The following is a 17,072-nucleotide window of genomic DNA, read 5'->3' on the forward strand; positions in this document are numbered from 1 at the left end:
TTGCGTTGCAATGCTATCTACCTGTCTTCTTCTAATTCAAAAATCACAATTCTTCATTTTCATCCAGAAGTACATTTCAATTTCAATAATCTAAACCAAAGAAGCTACATCGCAAGTTCTACAACCAAATCACATATAATTTACGGCTGCAACAATGAGAAACTGAATTTCTAACAACTATAATCTTCCCTTGTGTATGATCCTTGAAGGCAACTTTTGTCTGGAAAAGAATGATCAGGAACCAACAAAACAAGAACTGTGTAATGTACTTCAAACATTTTGCAGCACTAGAGAATGTTCTGCAGGCTGATTCGATATGCAAATTCTCTACGATGCCTAGACAACTCTTAGTGACCCTCCAAGCTTAGTAGGTACAATAGGAATGAACGAGTGCAAAATATCTGTTATCAATGGCCGGTAACTTGGTTCAGATTGTATACATAGCACTGCCACAGCAGCAACCTGCTCATCCAAAGTTAGAAACTCAAATGTGTAAGTGAAGCAAGGTTAGGTAGGGTACATAAAATTTTCTAATAATAGTGTTTCAGCAATATTTACTTGATATAAGTGCTTTAAATCCATTGTGTCTCTAATTACAGGATCCACAAGGCTGGGAAGCTTTGACCTGTCAGTGAGCTGAGGAATGGCCTGTGAAAATTGGTTTTCAGTTAAGTTGTAAAACTGCAACAATCCTAATTGAGACTTCTCTAGTGCAGTTGCTCTGTGATTGAAAGAAAAATACCCATGTGACTATCGATTGGCATTGACTCGGTGACATCTTCTCTACCGGCCTTCTCCCCATCAAAAGCTCAAGCAATACAACTCCAAAGGCATATACATCACTCTTATCAGTTAGTTTACCTGAAATAGTAATAATCATGTTAGTCTCTTTTCCTGGAATTACTCATGTTTCAGTTTATGCAGCATTGGCTTACCCTCTAAAAGGTACTCAGGAGCGACATAGCCCAGCGTTCCAGAAATCTTTACATTCTTGTTTTGGGTTCCACCAGTCACTGCAAGGCCAAAATCTGAAAGCTGGGAGAAACATAAACTTAGAATGGGAAACATTCTAATCAACATTGTAAAATACCATACAAACATTTCTTATATAATATTTACCTTAGCATTAAAGTTGGAATCAAGAAGAATGTTAGCCGATTTCAGATCTCTGTGGACCACCGGAGGGTTGCAGTGCTCATGAAGATATTCCAGACCTCTAGCATTCCGTACAATAATAGAAACCAACATTAAAAACAAGAAACTAATGGAAATTAAGGTAAATAATGAAGCCAGCCAGGCACTACCGCGCTACATCAACAGCAATTTTCATCCGTATATGCCATGTTAGGTCAGCTCCATGAGTAGGTCCTGTGATGTTAATCCAAAAATAAATAAATAAAACAAATATTTTAGAATATAGAATCCTCCATCATCTATGCCTAGTTACTTAAATATTAAAGAGAAGTTTATACCATGCAATTGGGTCTCCAGAGAGCCATTTTGCATCATTTCATATATAAGAAACCTTGTTTCGTTATGGATGCAGTAACCTAAAAGAGAAATAATATTCTGATGCTGGATTTGAGTTAACCAGTTCAGTTCATTCTGCAGGAAAAACCATTAGAACTAGCATGAATTTACAGAAAATTGATATACTAATCAAACTAAGAAAAAAGAAAAATTACCTCAAATTCTCTTTCAGCATCCTTCCCTCTATCATCTATTCTTTTCACTGCAGCAAGGAATTTATCATTGAAACGAGCTTTATAGACACGCCCATGACCTCCCTCCCCCAGGACATTGTTTTCCTGGAAATTGTTTGTGGCAACTTCTAAATAGTGATACTCAATGACACCAACTGAATCCTTCTTGCCAGTCTTCCTTAAAGAATTAACCTGTTCCATAATTGGGCTATTTGAAAGCCCTCTGCCAGAATCTACATATTGTAATAGGTATAGAAGAAAAGATCAACATAACATGAATATTAACAGATGGGAAATTGATCTAGACAACTAACACAAGAACAAAAGCAAATGCAATTTCATGAAACAGAAGGATACCAAAATTCTGTTTGGTTTTTCCGTTGGAATTCTTCACCTTTTTCGATCTATAGATCCAAAAGCATGAGAAGAAAAGTAATAGAACACCAAGAAGAGTGGATGCAGCAATAAGTGCTATAAGTATCTTCTTGCTCAAATCTTGATGGTGCATTATTCTAACCCCAGAATTTCCTGCACAAACACAAATAACCTCAGCAGTCATATCAAATTACGAAAAGAAACTGACAAAATCATATATTTGTCTTTATTTACAAAATTAATTCCAAATTTCTACAGTTAAAAATCTATTACACCATGTACAGAAAAACTCAAAGTTAAAATAAAGTTCATGTTTCAAAGCATGAAAATTTTCCCAGAAGCTAGAGTGTAATCAGTAAATTGTTTTTCTAGTGTGATTCCTCTCTGCATAATCTGATCAACCAAACACAAAGCACACTCAAAATCAACCATTTTGCACTCAAAGTAATGAACAGGGGTCATTGTTGACATACCTGGAGATTGGGCTTCCATTTTTGCAGAAAACCGAGAAATGGGTTCCTTCACAACAACAAAAGAAGAATTACAAACGTTGGAAACATTTGTCTCTGGTTTGGCGGCAAGTACAAATGAGAACAAAGAAATACAACAAACCCACATGGGGAAAATCATTACAAGAACCTTCATTTCCATTCTTTTGAGGAAAGAAAAAAAAAAAGCAAAGTAATGAGTGAAACTTCTTTTTTATTTCCTTGACTAAACTTTGGTTTGTTCCCGTAACTTTAAATCTCTTTGCACAGAATCAATGTAGAAGGGGACAAAACAAAATAGTGTTGCAGGAAAATTTTGAAAAAAAAAAAAGAAAGAAACACTTTCTTTTATAAGAGCAAGTGAACTTGAAATCATGTGGCGGTTAGTAATCCAAAAATGAACACTACAGTTTTTATTCATTCATGGCTCTGGGCATTGCATATTATTACAGTAATTAATTTTTATTATCCATTAATGATTGATCCATTGTTGTGGCATTCCTTGTATGGAAATGTACAGTGACGGGTAATGAATCAAATCTTCAATTTAATATTTTAATGGATGCTAATTATGAGATTGTGATAGCATTTTCCTTTCAAAAAATGATGTCTGACCCTTCAACATCTAATCAAAATGTTTGGTATGAAACAGGTTGGCTGAAATAAACACAACCACAAGTTTGACTGTCAACACATTAAAAAATGTGATTTTCATTAAGAAAAAACATTAATGGCTAAAATTAAAAATCAGCTGGACTTGTGACTTTATCACAATTCTCATGTGAACTTTTTTCCCATTTATGAATAATAGAGTAGATATAATAAAGTACCAAAGTTTTCATGAATGTAATATTAAAAAATAGTTGTATGGAATTCCCAAAAAAAAAATATTTCTTATATAAATTAAAAAATATATGCTGAATAATATGGTCTTTTTTGAAGCACATTTCAGAAACCATTGAATAACTGGGTGCATATTTTGAACTAAATCTTCTTAATTTAAAATATTGAATTGTCATTCAAAAGTTCTTAGAATATAGAAGTTGTTATTCATATTTTATCTTATTTTTCATGTGTTATTTATATTATTTTTAAAAAAAAATACATATGAAACTAGCATGGCATAAAAATGAAATCAGAAAATTACTTTATTTTATAAATTATCTTGTTTACTTGGAATTTGAGTTGGAATCATTGGGACATCATATTGATAATTATATTTATTTCACCTCCCTATGGGAGAAAATATTTTAAGCCAATAATAATTGAATTAAGATAAGAAATGATAATAAAATATTCTGTCGAGTGTTCATTTGAAGACCAATAATGGAAGGAACATTGATTCATTGAGCCATGTACTCCGATATCTCCCTATGAGTCTCATATATTTTATTGTATCCTATAATTTGGGATATTAATTAAAATAATCTCTTTTTTTTATACATATATAATCAAATTTTTTTCTCATTATACAAATATAGTTTCTTTTTAATTTAATTATTTTAAAAAAAAGAAAATTCTACGATTAGGGGTTAGTCGATCAATCGGCCAACCAGTTTTTTAAAAAAATTGATTGTTTGGGTGCTTAGTTTACTGGCCAACCATCCGGCTAATCAATTTTTTAAAAATAAATTTGTTGATTGGATGCTTAGCCGGCTGGCCAACCTTCCCACCGTCAAAGTCAAAGAAAAATTTCACATTTTTATCTTATTTCATCTCATATCTCAATCTTGACTAAATGAGTAAGTGAGTTTTATATCTTGATTAAATAAGTTTACATTTGATTGGATGAGTCTTCGCTGGGTGAGACAAAACCTGAATGTATTTTAGATATTTTATGTTTTAAGTTATATATGTATAATAAAAAAAAAAAGTAATTATATATATATATATATATATAATTACTTGTTATTAAATGTTATTTTTGAAAACTTGAGTTGGGGAGAAATTGTTAGTTTTTAAGGTTTAGGAGAGAAAATTATATAACTAACAGAATCAATTAATTTTAACTTTTTATAGGTGGGTAAATAGGATTTTCAAAATTAACAAAAGAAAACTTGAAAAATCAACATACTTTGGGGGGAGAGGAGCGGGGGTGGTTGGGGGTGTGGAATAAGTCCTTTGGCCTTTAATTAATAGAGCACTACTATGTGTACACACTTTGGATACACAAATGTATACACACTCATATGTGTCATCATATGATTGGTTATTGTTTTATTCTTAATTCAAAATTATTCAATCACATGATGACACATATAAATATGTATATATTTGTGTATCCAAAGTGGGTACACATAGTTTTATTGTAATTAATATCCCCTATAATTTACTTAAGCTAAATATTTAATTGCATGGTAAACCCTTGAGTCAATTTTTTACAAAATAAACACTGAAATTGGATTAAGAACAAATTGGACAAGAGGCCCATTTTTATTTACTTTGAATTGAACCTCAGCCCTTGAAAATCTATGTGAGGTTGGGTCACCTGAATGTGGCCCAAATATATTGGATATGACCACATGTTGTCATTTGCTAAAACAATGGGCTAGTTTGGGCCAAACATGTCATGCATAACATTTGTTAATTGTTTATATTAATTAAACAAGTCAAATTATGGAGTTTTATACAGTTTTAACTAAAACTCGAGAGATTATACATATATATATATATATATACAAAGCCAAGAAAATAAGATAATACCATTATACCTTCATTCTAAGAGTATGTAACTCTAAACCCCTCATCTCATTTCCATCAAGATTTTTTCAACAAAATTTCACTAAAATTTCATATGAATCCAAATAAGTAAGTTTTTGTTTACATGGTTTCTTCTTCTTCTTTTTTTTTTTTTTAACATTCCGGTTGAATTTGTGTCATAATTTTGTTTGAAATGTTATTAATTTGTGAGATAGATTTTTTTCTCTTTGTATGTATAAGTCTAATTTTAATTTCATTCTTTCATCAATTTTTCATAATTATTGTGAATTCAAGTTAGAAATATGATACCTAGACTAGTTTACTAAGTATAGTCGTGAATTTGAGTTAGAACTATGATAATCAAACTGTTTATAAGCTAAGTTATCAAGAGTAATTTTGAATGTAAATTAAAATTTTTGTAAAATGTAAAGAATTTGTGGGTTGGCGCAACTATGCAAGGTATGAATAGTTGTGCCTAATATTTATAAGTTTAATATTAACCTTGTTATTATATTAAATTTGTTTTGAATTTTTAATAACCCTTAAAAATTTTCAAAAAATCTCAATATTTTTAAGAATTAATTTATCCCGTGATATATGATTATCCGACAAAGACATCTACCCGTAGAAAAAGGGGAAAATTGGTAAGAGTAAAAGCAGAATAAGATAAAAATTTTTTTATATAATTTGAATATTTAAATAATTATTTTTAATTTTCATTAATTTAAGATTATATGATCATTTTGAAAAATAAAATAATAAAGTTAGAACGGTAATTTCATTTTCTATAATATTGTTTCTTAACCAAATTTTATTTTGGGTTGGAAATTATTATTTATGTTTGATTTTTGTTGGAAAAATGTTATTTAAGCTAATTAGGGGTAAAAAAAAAAGCGTTTTGAGACCAAATCTTGGGTGGGAAAATGTGATTCACTCATTTTGGGAATTACACATTAGGCCTCGGATAGGTAGCCACGGCACAACACCACGAAAGGAAGAAATAAATATAAATAAATATTACAGAGAGCAGTAGACATGCATGCGATTGCAGCAGGGAAGAATTTAATTTCAAGTTTTAATCTATAGCAAAGCAAAGCATTAAAAATTGTTGTGTTGACATTGTCAAAGACGGCACGTAGAACTAGGCAGCACCGGAGAGAGTGTAATAAATTCAGACGCAAACCACCCACTTATCCATGCATTTTGAGCTTGTAACCCTTTAGCTGGAGCCTCAGTCAACGCTTGTCTCTGCTCACGCGGTGCCTCTAAGCAACACAGCACTGGCTGATTGCTGCGGATTCGCCTCTGGTCTCAAGACCTAAACATTTACTACTACTCTGGTGATGCTCCTTTGCATTTTGCTAAAAAAACAACACCTAATTTAAATTATAACAAATGGAGTTTTATATATAAGAGGGTACGAATTTAAATCTCTTTTAATAATATATCAAAATCAAAATTTTAATTTATCTAATTTAACAGTTGTGAATTGATTAATAGATCATAAATTTATTCTATTAAAGTTAAAATATTATAAAATCTACTCTATCACTTTAAATTTCACTACTATCAACCATCGTCGAGTCATTGTCGTGTTCTAGTGATTGTTACTGGAATCATATTTCTTAACATCTATCAAACTTGCCTAGTTTTGGCAGCTAACCATGTTGGATTCAATGTCACATGTGATGACATGAATAGTCTACCTTTTGCGGTTGATATTACTCGGACAATCTTTGCCAACATAGATAGGTAGTTTATCAAATGTCGATCTTGCGCACACCAACGATGAAGCTATGATGTGAAGATATTGTAATATCAAAATAGTATAATTTCAATTGAATTATAACATCTCATTATAATTATGAATAATATCATACTATTTTTGTATAATTAGTGTTTAAAATTAGGTTAAAATAAAATATTACAATTCCGATTAAATGGTTGTCAATTTTAAGATTGTGATGGGTGATTTTTTTAATTTAATTTTGTGATAGTGGGGATAATAGCGAGGGGCAAAAAAGAAAGAAATATTTCAAGATGTTTGAGAGGATGGTTGGGTGCATAGAAGAAGAAAGAAAGTTTTTGAGGAAATGCTAATATGATTTATTTGAATTATACTTAAGATTTAAAATTAGATGAAATTTAGTAAAGGCCCTTTTGTTTTCAAAGTTAATGAAAAAAAATTTAAGAAATATATCATTTTTTTAAAATTAAGTATATAATTAATAATTTATTATTATGTGATTAGATATTAATTTATTTTTAATATTTAATTATTTAATTATATAATAATATATCTTTCTCAAAAAATTGATTATAAAAAAAAACCATTTCGGTTTTCACAATATGGTCAAGAATTTAATGAGCAAGTAAAAGACTTTCAATGCAATCGACCACGCTTGTCATTAAGTGTATCATGCAAGATCCCCAACTAATCACTTGTGTTTTTACTGTGCTGGCTTCTGATATTTAAAAATAATTGTCAAGCGTGTAATGAAGTAAGACAATGAAGAAACCAAACAACATTGTGATTGTGATACTACTCTTCTTTGTTCTGCTTCTGATAATTCAAACCCCCACGGAGGCCGGAAAAAACCCCCACAATAAACACAAAAAGAGATCAAGAAGCAGTACCAGAAGGACAAAAACAAGAACAAGGCAACATTCAGCTAACTGTGACCCTCTATATGAGTACTTCTTTGAAACGTGTGGGCAATGGCCTTTTCCAACTTCACCCTCTCCGGAAAATCCATTTCTCCCCGCTCCAAGGAGACGTCGTTCACCACCTCTACCAAGCCCCCTTCCACCACCTCTAATTTCATCACCTCCACCACCTCAAGGACCGCCACTATGTTCGCCGCTACCGCCTCCACCAGAACTCTTCTCTCCACCTCCCCCTCCACCAGTACTCTTCCCTCCACCTCGACCGCCACCAGTACTCTCCCCTCCACCTCCACTGCCACCAATACTCTCCCCTCCACCTCCACTGCCACCAGTACTCTCCCCTCCACTTCTGCCGCCACCAGAACTCTTCTTTCCACCTCCGCCACCATTGGTTCCTTCCCCGCCGCCTCCACCTTATGTTCCACCTCCTGTCATGCCCTTCTTTTTTACACCGCCTCCACCCGCTGCTCCACCTCCTTTCATGTCATCCTTTTTTACACCACCTCCACCGGATGTTCCACCTCCTTTCATGTCATCCTTTTTTACACCGCCTCCACCGGATGTTCCACCTCCTTTCATGTCATCCTTTTTTACACCGCCTCCACCGGATGTTCCACCTCTTGTAACGCCATTCTTTTTCACACCACCTCCACCTCAAAGTCCACCAGCGCCAGTTTCCTCGTGGCTATCACCTCCAGATATAAACCCACCACCAGCATTTACCCTTTCACCCCCAGCTGAGCAGTTTTCACCGCCTCCCCCACTTGTTCCATTGGTTTTGTCACCTCCACCGCAAGCCCCAGGCGAAACCACTCCAACACCACCGTTTTTCTCTGAATCGCAACCTCCTCCGGTGCAAGATATTCCTCCTGATGAGTTTGCTAGTCCATCACCACCGTTTTTCTCTGAATTGCAACCTCCGCCGGTGCAAGATATTCCCCCTGATGAGTTTGCTACTCCATCACCACCGTTTTTCTCTGAATTGCAACCTCCGCCGGTGCAAGATATTCCTCCTGATGAGTTTGCACAATCGCCACCACTAATCCCCTGGTTTTCTTCTCCACCTGATGGTCAGTTACCAATATTCTCACCACAATTACCGGATACTTTTGCGCCCCCATTTGAATCAACACCGAGTGTACCAGATTTCTTCCAGGCACCTCCTTTAGTTCCTGATGCTGCTGAGAATCCTTAGGCTCTGGTCTCAGACGTTTTATATGAAACAGGATCTCCTTCATCCAAGGAGTGAAGCTGTTTCGTCGTAACTATTACTAAGTACTTAATATTTATGTAGCAAAATAACCTGAACGATTGGCTAGTACTGTTGATATGTTTTCCGTTTCCTCGCTCTTTGTTATAAATTATTCATCTTATGGTTTTCGTTAATCAGGCTGTCTACTGACAGAAATGTACTCATCTGAATGAAGAACAGTTCTCCAAATTAATAGCTGATGATAAAGATTTTTGTTTCTGAGACGAAGCCAGTGCTTAACAGGAAGCATAATTTAATTGAGTTGGCGTTTCAAGGTCAACATGAAGAGAATTATCTTCTTCTCGAGGTATCTCTAAACTCTGAAGCGCCAAGTTTAATAGATTTCATGGAAAACATTAGCACAAGTACTACACTGTCCGCTCATCTGTAAAGAAATCAACACTAACGGATTAGCTTTCCTCGTATGAAAAAGACAAGTTAGGACAAATTAGCTAGAATTTGACAAGTTGTGATGAAACAAATATCATCTTCCTAAATAACAACCATCTCACATTTTCCCCCAGTTCTATTATACCATGCAAAGTTCAACTTTTAATTTACTGTTATCTAATGGTGAACAGGTTGTTTTTGTATTTATAGTAAATTTTTCCGAAGCGTATTTATAGTAAAGTTCTAGGAATAGGGATGCAACATCCTTCAATATGCTAAGGTGCCATGTTCTATCGATTCTTGTGATACAGAACTTGCTCACACATGAATAACTATAGCAAGCTAAATCTTTTTACTTAAATAATACAATCTCAATAACAAAGTAAAAGGATAATTGGAACAGAAATAATGATGGGAGCTAGAATGGAAGGCAAAGAACTAAATCTTTAAACAATAAAATTATGTACACACTTTTAGTATATAAATTATGTACATTTTGAATTAAAGATAAAATAATATTCAATCACATCATGATATGTTATATATGTACTTAGATTTTGTATCAATAATATGTTTACATAATATTATTCATTTTTTAATCATGCCTTTTTTTTTTTACATTTTTAGTTTAAACCCCTTTTTTTTTTTTTTTGCACATCTCTAGGTTTTTTTAAATTAAAAAATCACACTCTAAAGGTTTTGAAGTTTTTCATATTTTCACCCTCCCACCATATTGAGGTTATTTGACAATTATAATTATATGAAGAGTCAATTGATATTTATTATATAAAAGTAAATTAAAAATTTACCATGTGAGAGTAAATTGATATTTTACCAAGTGGTGGGTAAACTTACTTCATTTGAATAATGTTTGCTTTTATTTAAAAATAAAAAAATTAATAATTTAAAAACTACCCATTAAAGAACTCTTAATTAAAAAATATCAATTTGTATTTCAATGAAAAATACTGAAAAATCCCAAAAATTAGAAAATTTCAAAAACCTCTTAATTGAAAAATATTAAAAAAACCTCCACTACGTAGATCACACAAACTGAATAAATACGTGTGGTGAAAAATAATCAAAAACCCCCACCACACGTGCCCTAACTCTTGAATACTTAAAAATTCCTCAAAACCCTTACCGCACGTGATTCACGTGGTTTGAAAAATAGCAAATACACCCTTGTTATCAACCTAAACCATCACACGTGATTCTCATAGTAATTATGAATCTTACATGGTAATCAAATTATCTTAAATATATTATTTTCAAACTCGATTTTACAATTATTTTGAAACATATCCATTATTAAATTTTATCAAGATCATAAAGGATTTAAACTATTTCACACAAAGAATAAATCAAAAAAATCGCAATGAAAAACATCCTAATCTACACCCAAATGTTTAAATTATTACACTATAAACTATTAAACATGATAAATGATGATTTACTAACCTTTTTTTTTTTGTCATTTACATCATTAGAAAACAAGCAAAATCGTCAGATCCTGAGTTCAGTGAATAGAGATGCACAATAGGTATGAGTACATAGGATGAGAAAGCAAAATTTTGAAGTTGAAAATGAATATAACGTTTGTTTATATAAAAGCATTTTCATCATAGTGTAAAAAATTGCTCATATACGTTTAACGCTAAAAATGTTTATTAATTATGTTTAGTTTAAGTTAATTGATGTTAATCTGATTAATTTTCCTCAAAATAATCTGTTGAATACAAATTTGCATATGGTTAAGTTAATTTGTTATTTCTTCACTACATAGCACCTTCCTCTCTTGCTGTTTACTTCGGTTTTACACCCAAAATCAAATCTCCACCACAAAAAATGTTCGATAAGATGTACGGAATATCCTAAAGGACAGGGCTTTGTTATTACACGCATTGGAACACTGTATAAATATTTCAAAGTCTTTTCCTATTTTTCGGTATAATATTTCAGTCAAAATTCAACAGCAGTCATCTAGTAGGAGGCATACATAACCAACTACAAGCTTACCTCTAGACGGGACAAGGAATGAGAAGAAAAAAAATTGGCTGGATTTTAGTATAATATTTGCCCAAGCAACCAATGAAAAGTAAAAAAAAAACACAGAAAATTAAGATTGTTACATGCATTATAATCTAGTTCTTGATCTTAAGTAGCTTAAGCTTTTGTTTTGTAGTCCGGATTGTCCCGAAGACCCAGTTTAGAGAGCACAAAACAGTAGGAATCCCAGTCTGTTCTTCGGAGATATTTCAACAATCTCTTCCTCCTCTGCACCATCGCTGTAAGACCCTTTCTAGAATGTTTATCCTACAATAGTAATAATATATTAATCAAAAAAGCTCACGACACTATGTATTCAATTTTACAATTTTATCTAGTGATAAACAATTAACTGTATTACAAACCAGTACTTGCAATACCATGATAAGTAACAGATCAAAGATGTTTAACAATACCAACAGTGATTTACAGCCAAAGAACATGCCAAAAAGAACAAATCATCATCATAAAATGTGCGCCAAGCAAACTGGCATCATCTCTATCAAAGTCCTTGTTAAGGTACCTCAACTTTGATAACCCAAAAAGAGCATATTTGATATTTACATGAAAAAAAAAGGACAAAGAAAAAGAAACATGTACATCAGGAAACTTATTGCAAATAAGTCATTGTTTTTGTCATTCTATCTTTTCTTAAGATTATGTCACCCTATCAAACTACAGTTCTCAAAACTTAAATCAGTTGCCTAACCAAACGTTACAAAATTATTCAATAATTATATGTTATACATATACACACACACACACATATATAAACATATATTCATTGTAAGAAATTTCTTTACATTGAAAAACATTTAACAAAATTTAAAAGCTAATGGTAACAAGGCAGATATTAGATATTTATCTCCTAGGTTCAGAAAATTTTGAATAATAATTATATATTATTGCCAACTCAATAGCTTTCTAAACCATTGGATTCAAATGAATTTAGTGTCAAAGAGTTTGCAGCGACCATCACCAAATCACAGTATTATACAATAGCTTGACCAACCAAAACTTGCAAAATTATACACGAAGAACATGAACCATTCAAACTATTGATGAACTCAGAAAGCGAAAATAAATGTGAAGGATTTTTCAGTCATTTGATAATACAAATTAGTGATGACAGTAGGAGCAGAACTGTAACGAGATCAAGCTTTGAATCTCACCTTTTTATGCAGAACTGAAGATAAATGCTTGATCTTACTTGTGAGTAGTGCCACTGCAAAGCAATTAGCAACCGGGCACCAAAAAACCATCAACAAGAAAAAAATCACCAACAAACATGTAATGTCTGAATTAAAGTTACAAGTTCCAGTTTCAGTCATCCAACATAATTATAACCACCCATATTTCAGAAAATATGCAAGCTAAAATGAATTTGAATGATATTTGTTCTCTATCACTTTAAGATGCAACACCATAAAGAAAATATGAGATTCTGTGGGAAACGATACACAGCCAACCACCTAAACACAAAAGCCAGTTTACCAGATTTTTCAGTCAACTAGTTAACCATAATCTAGTCATCTCACTGTCCTCTCTCAAAACTAGCCTCACTCTCTCTCTCTCACACACACAAGAAAAAGCTTGATTCTGAATTGCTAGTCCCCTGATTCTTCTTACTGGATCATATATTACACATTGTTCATCAGGTCATTATATCTGCTTGATAATCTTGTCGCCTACTGTAGAAATATTCTCTTTTTTGCTCAAACATTTTAGATCATCTTTCAAAACCTTTTCATCAAATGAAAAATAAGATTTAAATCCAATGCAAACTTTGATGCTCAACTCTGTAACAATTTTCTAACAGTATATCATTTGACAACATAGTATCATTAACTACTTTTACCAAAAGCCTTATCAAGATGGCACATAAATTTAATTTCAGAGTAATTGCTACATTAGTCTATAAACCTTTTATTCAAAAATAAAACTATTAAATGCATTTTGTCAATTTGTCCAATATCCTCTTGGCCATCCTGTCCTATAGGGCAAATTCTACCCAGATGATATTTTTACTAAACATCATACAAGGGATTCTAGAAGCGAGATATGCAGTAATTTCTCAAGCACTTACAAGCCTCAATCAGACAATCATCTCTTACATGTTCATACTTTATTATGTCCTCTCAAAACTATAAATTCTTAAGCATTATCCACAGCTTTTGTTTATGTTGATCTTCAAAATCTCGAGCCTAATTAAAAAATAAAGGTCATATCTTGTATCATGCAACAAAGGATTAAAGATATTTACTTCAACAACAATGGCAAAGTTAGTAAAAAAAAAAATTACCCTGTACTCGAGCAGATCCACAATCTGACTCTGACATCTTAAATTCTTCTCTAACTTTTGCAAGCTTAATTTTCATTTTTTCCGCCGAAGACATGTTATCAGGATGAAAATACTGCATCAAACATATTCTGAAATCATATAATAAAATAACTAAACAAAATTATATCATTAATAACAAAGAAAAAAACCACTCTTGCCTTCTCAACTAAATGTTCCTTTGGGGGATGCCTCATATATTCTGGTGTTAGACTTAAGTGACCTAATGCTTGAAGCCCCTGGCCTGAAATGCAATAAGTAACATACACGAATCAATATAAATGAAATTTAATGATTCTAAAAGATTAGCACGATGAAGCAAACTCACTCGTTAATTTCTTGGTTTTTTCTTCGCTAGACATCTTGAGATTCACCAAGCACTCCCTCAAATCTCCGTACCAACCACCGCCAATCCGTATCTCGCTTTCCTTCTCTTCCATCTCCCTCAGTTTCATTAACCTTTCATTCAACTCTGCCAACGAAAATCCTCCTTCCCATCCCTCCCCTCGCAATTCCTTCAACTTAGCCCCCAATTCTCCATAGCTATACATTTTCACAAACTCTGTCCTCATCGCCTGGCTATCTCCACTTCTCTCCACCTTCATCTCCTTCCCGATCACAGACGCCGGCAACTCCTGGGTCCCACCTATTATTGTACTCCCGTCTTGCGGCTTCAGTTTCAAGCTATATTTTAACGCCGACAAAGACAACGAATTAGCAGCCACATTGCTATCAATTCTACTATTACTACTATTTAATTTCTTTTTTCTTAAACTCTCTCTAATTGCCTCAAAAGATAGCGTTGCACCAGGTTTCGAATCGCTGTTTTTGTTTCTTTTGTAAATTTCTTGAAAGGAGGATGATGGGTTTGCTCCCGTGGGTGGTGGAACGACGGTACGTTGCCGATACTCGGAAAGTTTATTTCGGATCTCTTCTAGGGAAGCTGATTCGGAGGGTGCTGCTCTGGAAAATGGTGAAACGGTCGCGTTCTGCTGCTGCTGTTGAATTTGGGAGGGCTTCTTGAGGCTGGCTTTGACATCACTAAAATAAGAGTTGAGTGAAGATTGTTGGGAAGAGAAAGAGTTGTTGCTGTTGTTGTTTGCATTGTTGTCATTTTGGGAAGTTGAGAAACGGTGAACGAGAAGTGAGTTACAGAGGGATCTGGGTTTGGGTTTGCAGATGTGGAGCGCCATGAAGGATTGCGAGTGACGTAAGTGAAGGCTAGGGTTTGGAAAATGAAATGAGAAGAGATGAGGGTTTAGGGATTTCGGTTTGAGAGTTCGACCCGGAAATTTAACCGGGTTTAGGAGAGGATTAGAGAACGTAATCATCGTTGGGAAAGTTTTCGTGAATGAATGAATTTTAAAGTTTTAAAAAACAATTTATGGAAATATATAAAATAAAAAATATGCCAGTAAGACTTTATCATAAACAATTAAATAAAATGAATTTTTCCAATATGATATTCTTATAAATATAACATATTTTAGTACTTTTTTTTTATAAACTTTATGCAAATTTACATTTAATGGTTTTATTTAAAAATTAATATTTTTTCTATTACTGAATGATAACATTTACGACTTGAAAGATTAGTCTAAATTTAAATTTTTATTATATTTATGAAATATTTTTTAATTTGATTTACTCTATACTTACATTATCTACTCTTTACTAATTCTTATAAACAAAATTATCTTTGTGAAATTGAAATGGTAAACTCTATTTACCTTTTTTTGAGTACTAATCTTTTCATCTTCATTTTAAAACAAAAATTAGTCTTTCCTTATCTTGATCATCATTAATCACTCCACATTTTCTTCATTTTTATTATTAAAACAAGGAATCTAAACCCAATTTTATTTTTTCTTGTCAAAATTTTTCGACAAACGAGTTAAGACATTTTGTTTCAACCAAATCTGTTAGGTGAATCTATGTTGAAATAAATGTGTTGTTGGGTGATTAGTCTTTGAAATAGATGTTAAATATAACCCAAAGTCTAACAAAACTTATGGTATTTTATCAAAACTATAATTCATCAAGATATTGAAAGATTTCATTTATCTATAATTTGCTGTTTTATTTGAATAATGTATTGTTATGTTATTACAAGTTGAAATAGATATCAAATATGACAATATATTATTACATTATTATAAGTTGAAATTGGTATCAAATATGGTTAGTATATAGTTTTGGCAAACTATAGTAAGCTTTGTTTAAGGACTATAAAGGGGCATATTTGGTGTGACTTTGGACCCGGGTGAATCCAGCCCGTATGAATTGGGGCCAGTGGCGAGTTTTGTTGCCATCCCTTTTTAATTGTTTTTCGGCAGGATTTTTAATAAAAAATAAATAACATTTAAATATCGGTATTCTTTTGAATTTGATCTTCATGAATCGAAAGTATTTATATTGATTTTAATTAATATCTTTAATTTTTCTTTGGATACGAATTTCTATTATATTTATAAAACCTTTTAATTAATTACTTAATCAATAGCGGTTTATATTAAACTTTTCATATATAAAAAATGCCTGTAAACAAATAAGAATAGAAATCTTTATATAAAAAATCAAACTGAGAATTTATAGTGAAATTAATTATCTGTCATCATATAAATCAAAGTGAGAGCTAATCAATCTGATGCTTTTGATCATATGATATATATATATATATATTTATATTACAACTAAAAGCTTGGTTTTCGGGACTTTGAAAAGGAAAAGCATTTCTAGAGCTATATTGTTTGACCTTTTAAAGTTGAAGAAGAATTTTTGAAACTTTGTGCAATTGCTTGTGTCTTTGTCCATCTCAACATTAAAAAAAACATTTATTTATTATCAGATTAAAAGTTTAAAAACCCGTCTCACCCAGTCAGCACTCCCATAGTAATAGGCTGATAAAGAGCTGCTGTGTGTGTGCCCTTCAAAGAGTGAAGGCTAAGTGATAACCACTAATTGCACCCGCTCACACTAACCTCTCACACCAACAACTTAATCTTAATTAATATATTAACAAACGATTTAATTTTATTTTCACACGCGTGCTACCTACGCTCCAGGTGTGAGAATATAAATAATACCACCTAACACAACACTAGAGCTGG

General features: G+C 32.5%; 3 protein-coding genes across 3 annotated transcripts; 1 reads left to right on the top strand and 2 right to left on the bottom strand.

Moving 5' to 3' along the window:
- On the bottom strand, positions 1-2,867 carry LOC123210782 (probable receptor-like protein kinase At1g80640). Its single transcript, XM_044629259.1, has 10 exons — positions 2,552-2,867; positions 2,061-2,231; positions 1,686-1,936; positions 1,473-1,605; positions 1,305-1,368; positions 1,120-1,216; positions 936-1,035; positions 743-861; positions 559-648; positions 1-462 (listed from the first exon to the last, which is right to left on the bottom strand). The coding sequence occupies exons 1-10, from the start codon at positions 2,727-2,729 to the stop codon at positions 337-339; spliced, it is 1,329 nt and encodes a 442-aa protein (XP_044485194.1). The 5' UTR covers positions 2,730-2,867; the 3' UTR covers positions 1-336.
- A 4,864-nt stretch (positions 2,868-7,731) lies between these two features.
- Positions 7,732-9,409, top strand: LOC123212256 (leucine-rich repeat extensin-like protein 3). The gene is made up of 2 exons (XM_044631345.1): positions 7,732-8,865; positions 8,938-9,409. The coding sequence occupies exons 1-2, from the start codon at positions 7,776-7,778 to the stop codon at positions 9,126-9,128; spliced, it is 1,281 nt and encodes a 426-aa protein (XP_044487280.1). The 5' UTR covers positions 7,732-7,775; the 3' UTR covers positions 9,129-9,409.
- Positions 9,410-11,492: 2,083 nt separating this feature from the next.
- On the bottom strand, positions 11,493-15,319 carry LOC123212197. The gene is made up of 5 exons (XM_044631267.1): positions 14,291-15,319; positions 14,124-14,206; positions 13,927-14,038; positions 12,797-12,849; positions 11,493-11,891 (listed from the first exon to the last, which is right to left on the bottom strand). Exons 1-5 carry the CDS (start codon positions 15,291-15,293, stop codon positions 11,742-11,744), a joined length of 1,401 nt encoding a protein of 466 aa, XP_044487202.1. The 5' UTR covers positions 15,294-15,319; the 3' UTR covers positions 11,493-11,741.
- Positions 15,320-17,072: the final 1,753 nt, after the last annotated feature.

This window comes from Mangifera indica, chromosome 3, assembly GCF_011075055.1.
Source record: "Mangifera indica cultivar Alphonso chromosome 3, CATAS_Mindica_2.1, whole genome shotgun sequence".
Taxonomy (NCBI): Eukaryota; Viridiplantae; Streptophyta; class Magnoliopsida; order Sapindales; family Anacardiaceae; genus Mangifera; species Mangifera indica.

Bases quoted from the DNA above. Each gene is read 5' to 3' on its own strand.
- LOC123210782 (XM_044629259.1), bottom strand. From the start codon at position 2,729: ATGGAAATGAAGGTTCTTGTAATGATTTTCCCCATGTGGGTTTGTTGT. The intron at 2,232-2,551 runs GTATGTCAACAA...GTGTTTGTGCAG, and splicing joins AATGGAAGCCCAATCTCCAG to GAAATTCTGGGGTTAGAATA. The intron at 1,369-1,472 runs GTATAAACTTCT...TTAACATCACAG, and splicing joins TCTGGAGACCCAATTGCATG to GACCTACTCATGGAGCTGAC.
- LOC123212256 (XM_044631345.1), top strand. From the start codon at position 7,776: ATGAAGAAACCAAACAACATTGTGATTGTGATACTACTCTTCTTTGTT. The intron at 8,866-8,937 runs ATATTCCCCCTG...CGCCGGTGCAAG, and splicing joins GCAACCTCCGCCGGTGCAAG to ATATTCCTCCTGATGAGTTT.
- LOC123212197 (XM_044631267.1), bottom strand. From the start codon at position 15,293: ATGATTACGTTCTCTAATCCTCTCCTAAACCCGGTTAAATTTCCGGGT. The intron at 14,039-14,123 runs GCAAGAGTGGTT...TGTTTGATGCAG, and splicing joins AGGAACATTTAGTTGAGAAG to TATTTTCATCCTGATAACAT. The intron at 11,892-12,796 runs GTGAGATTCAAA...TTACTATTGTAG, and splicing joins CTTCAGTTCTGCATAAAAAG to GATAAACATTCTAGAAAGGG.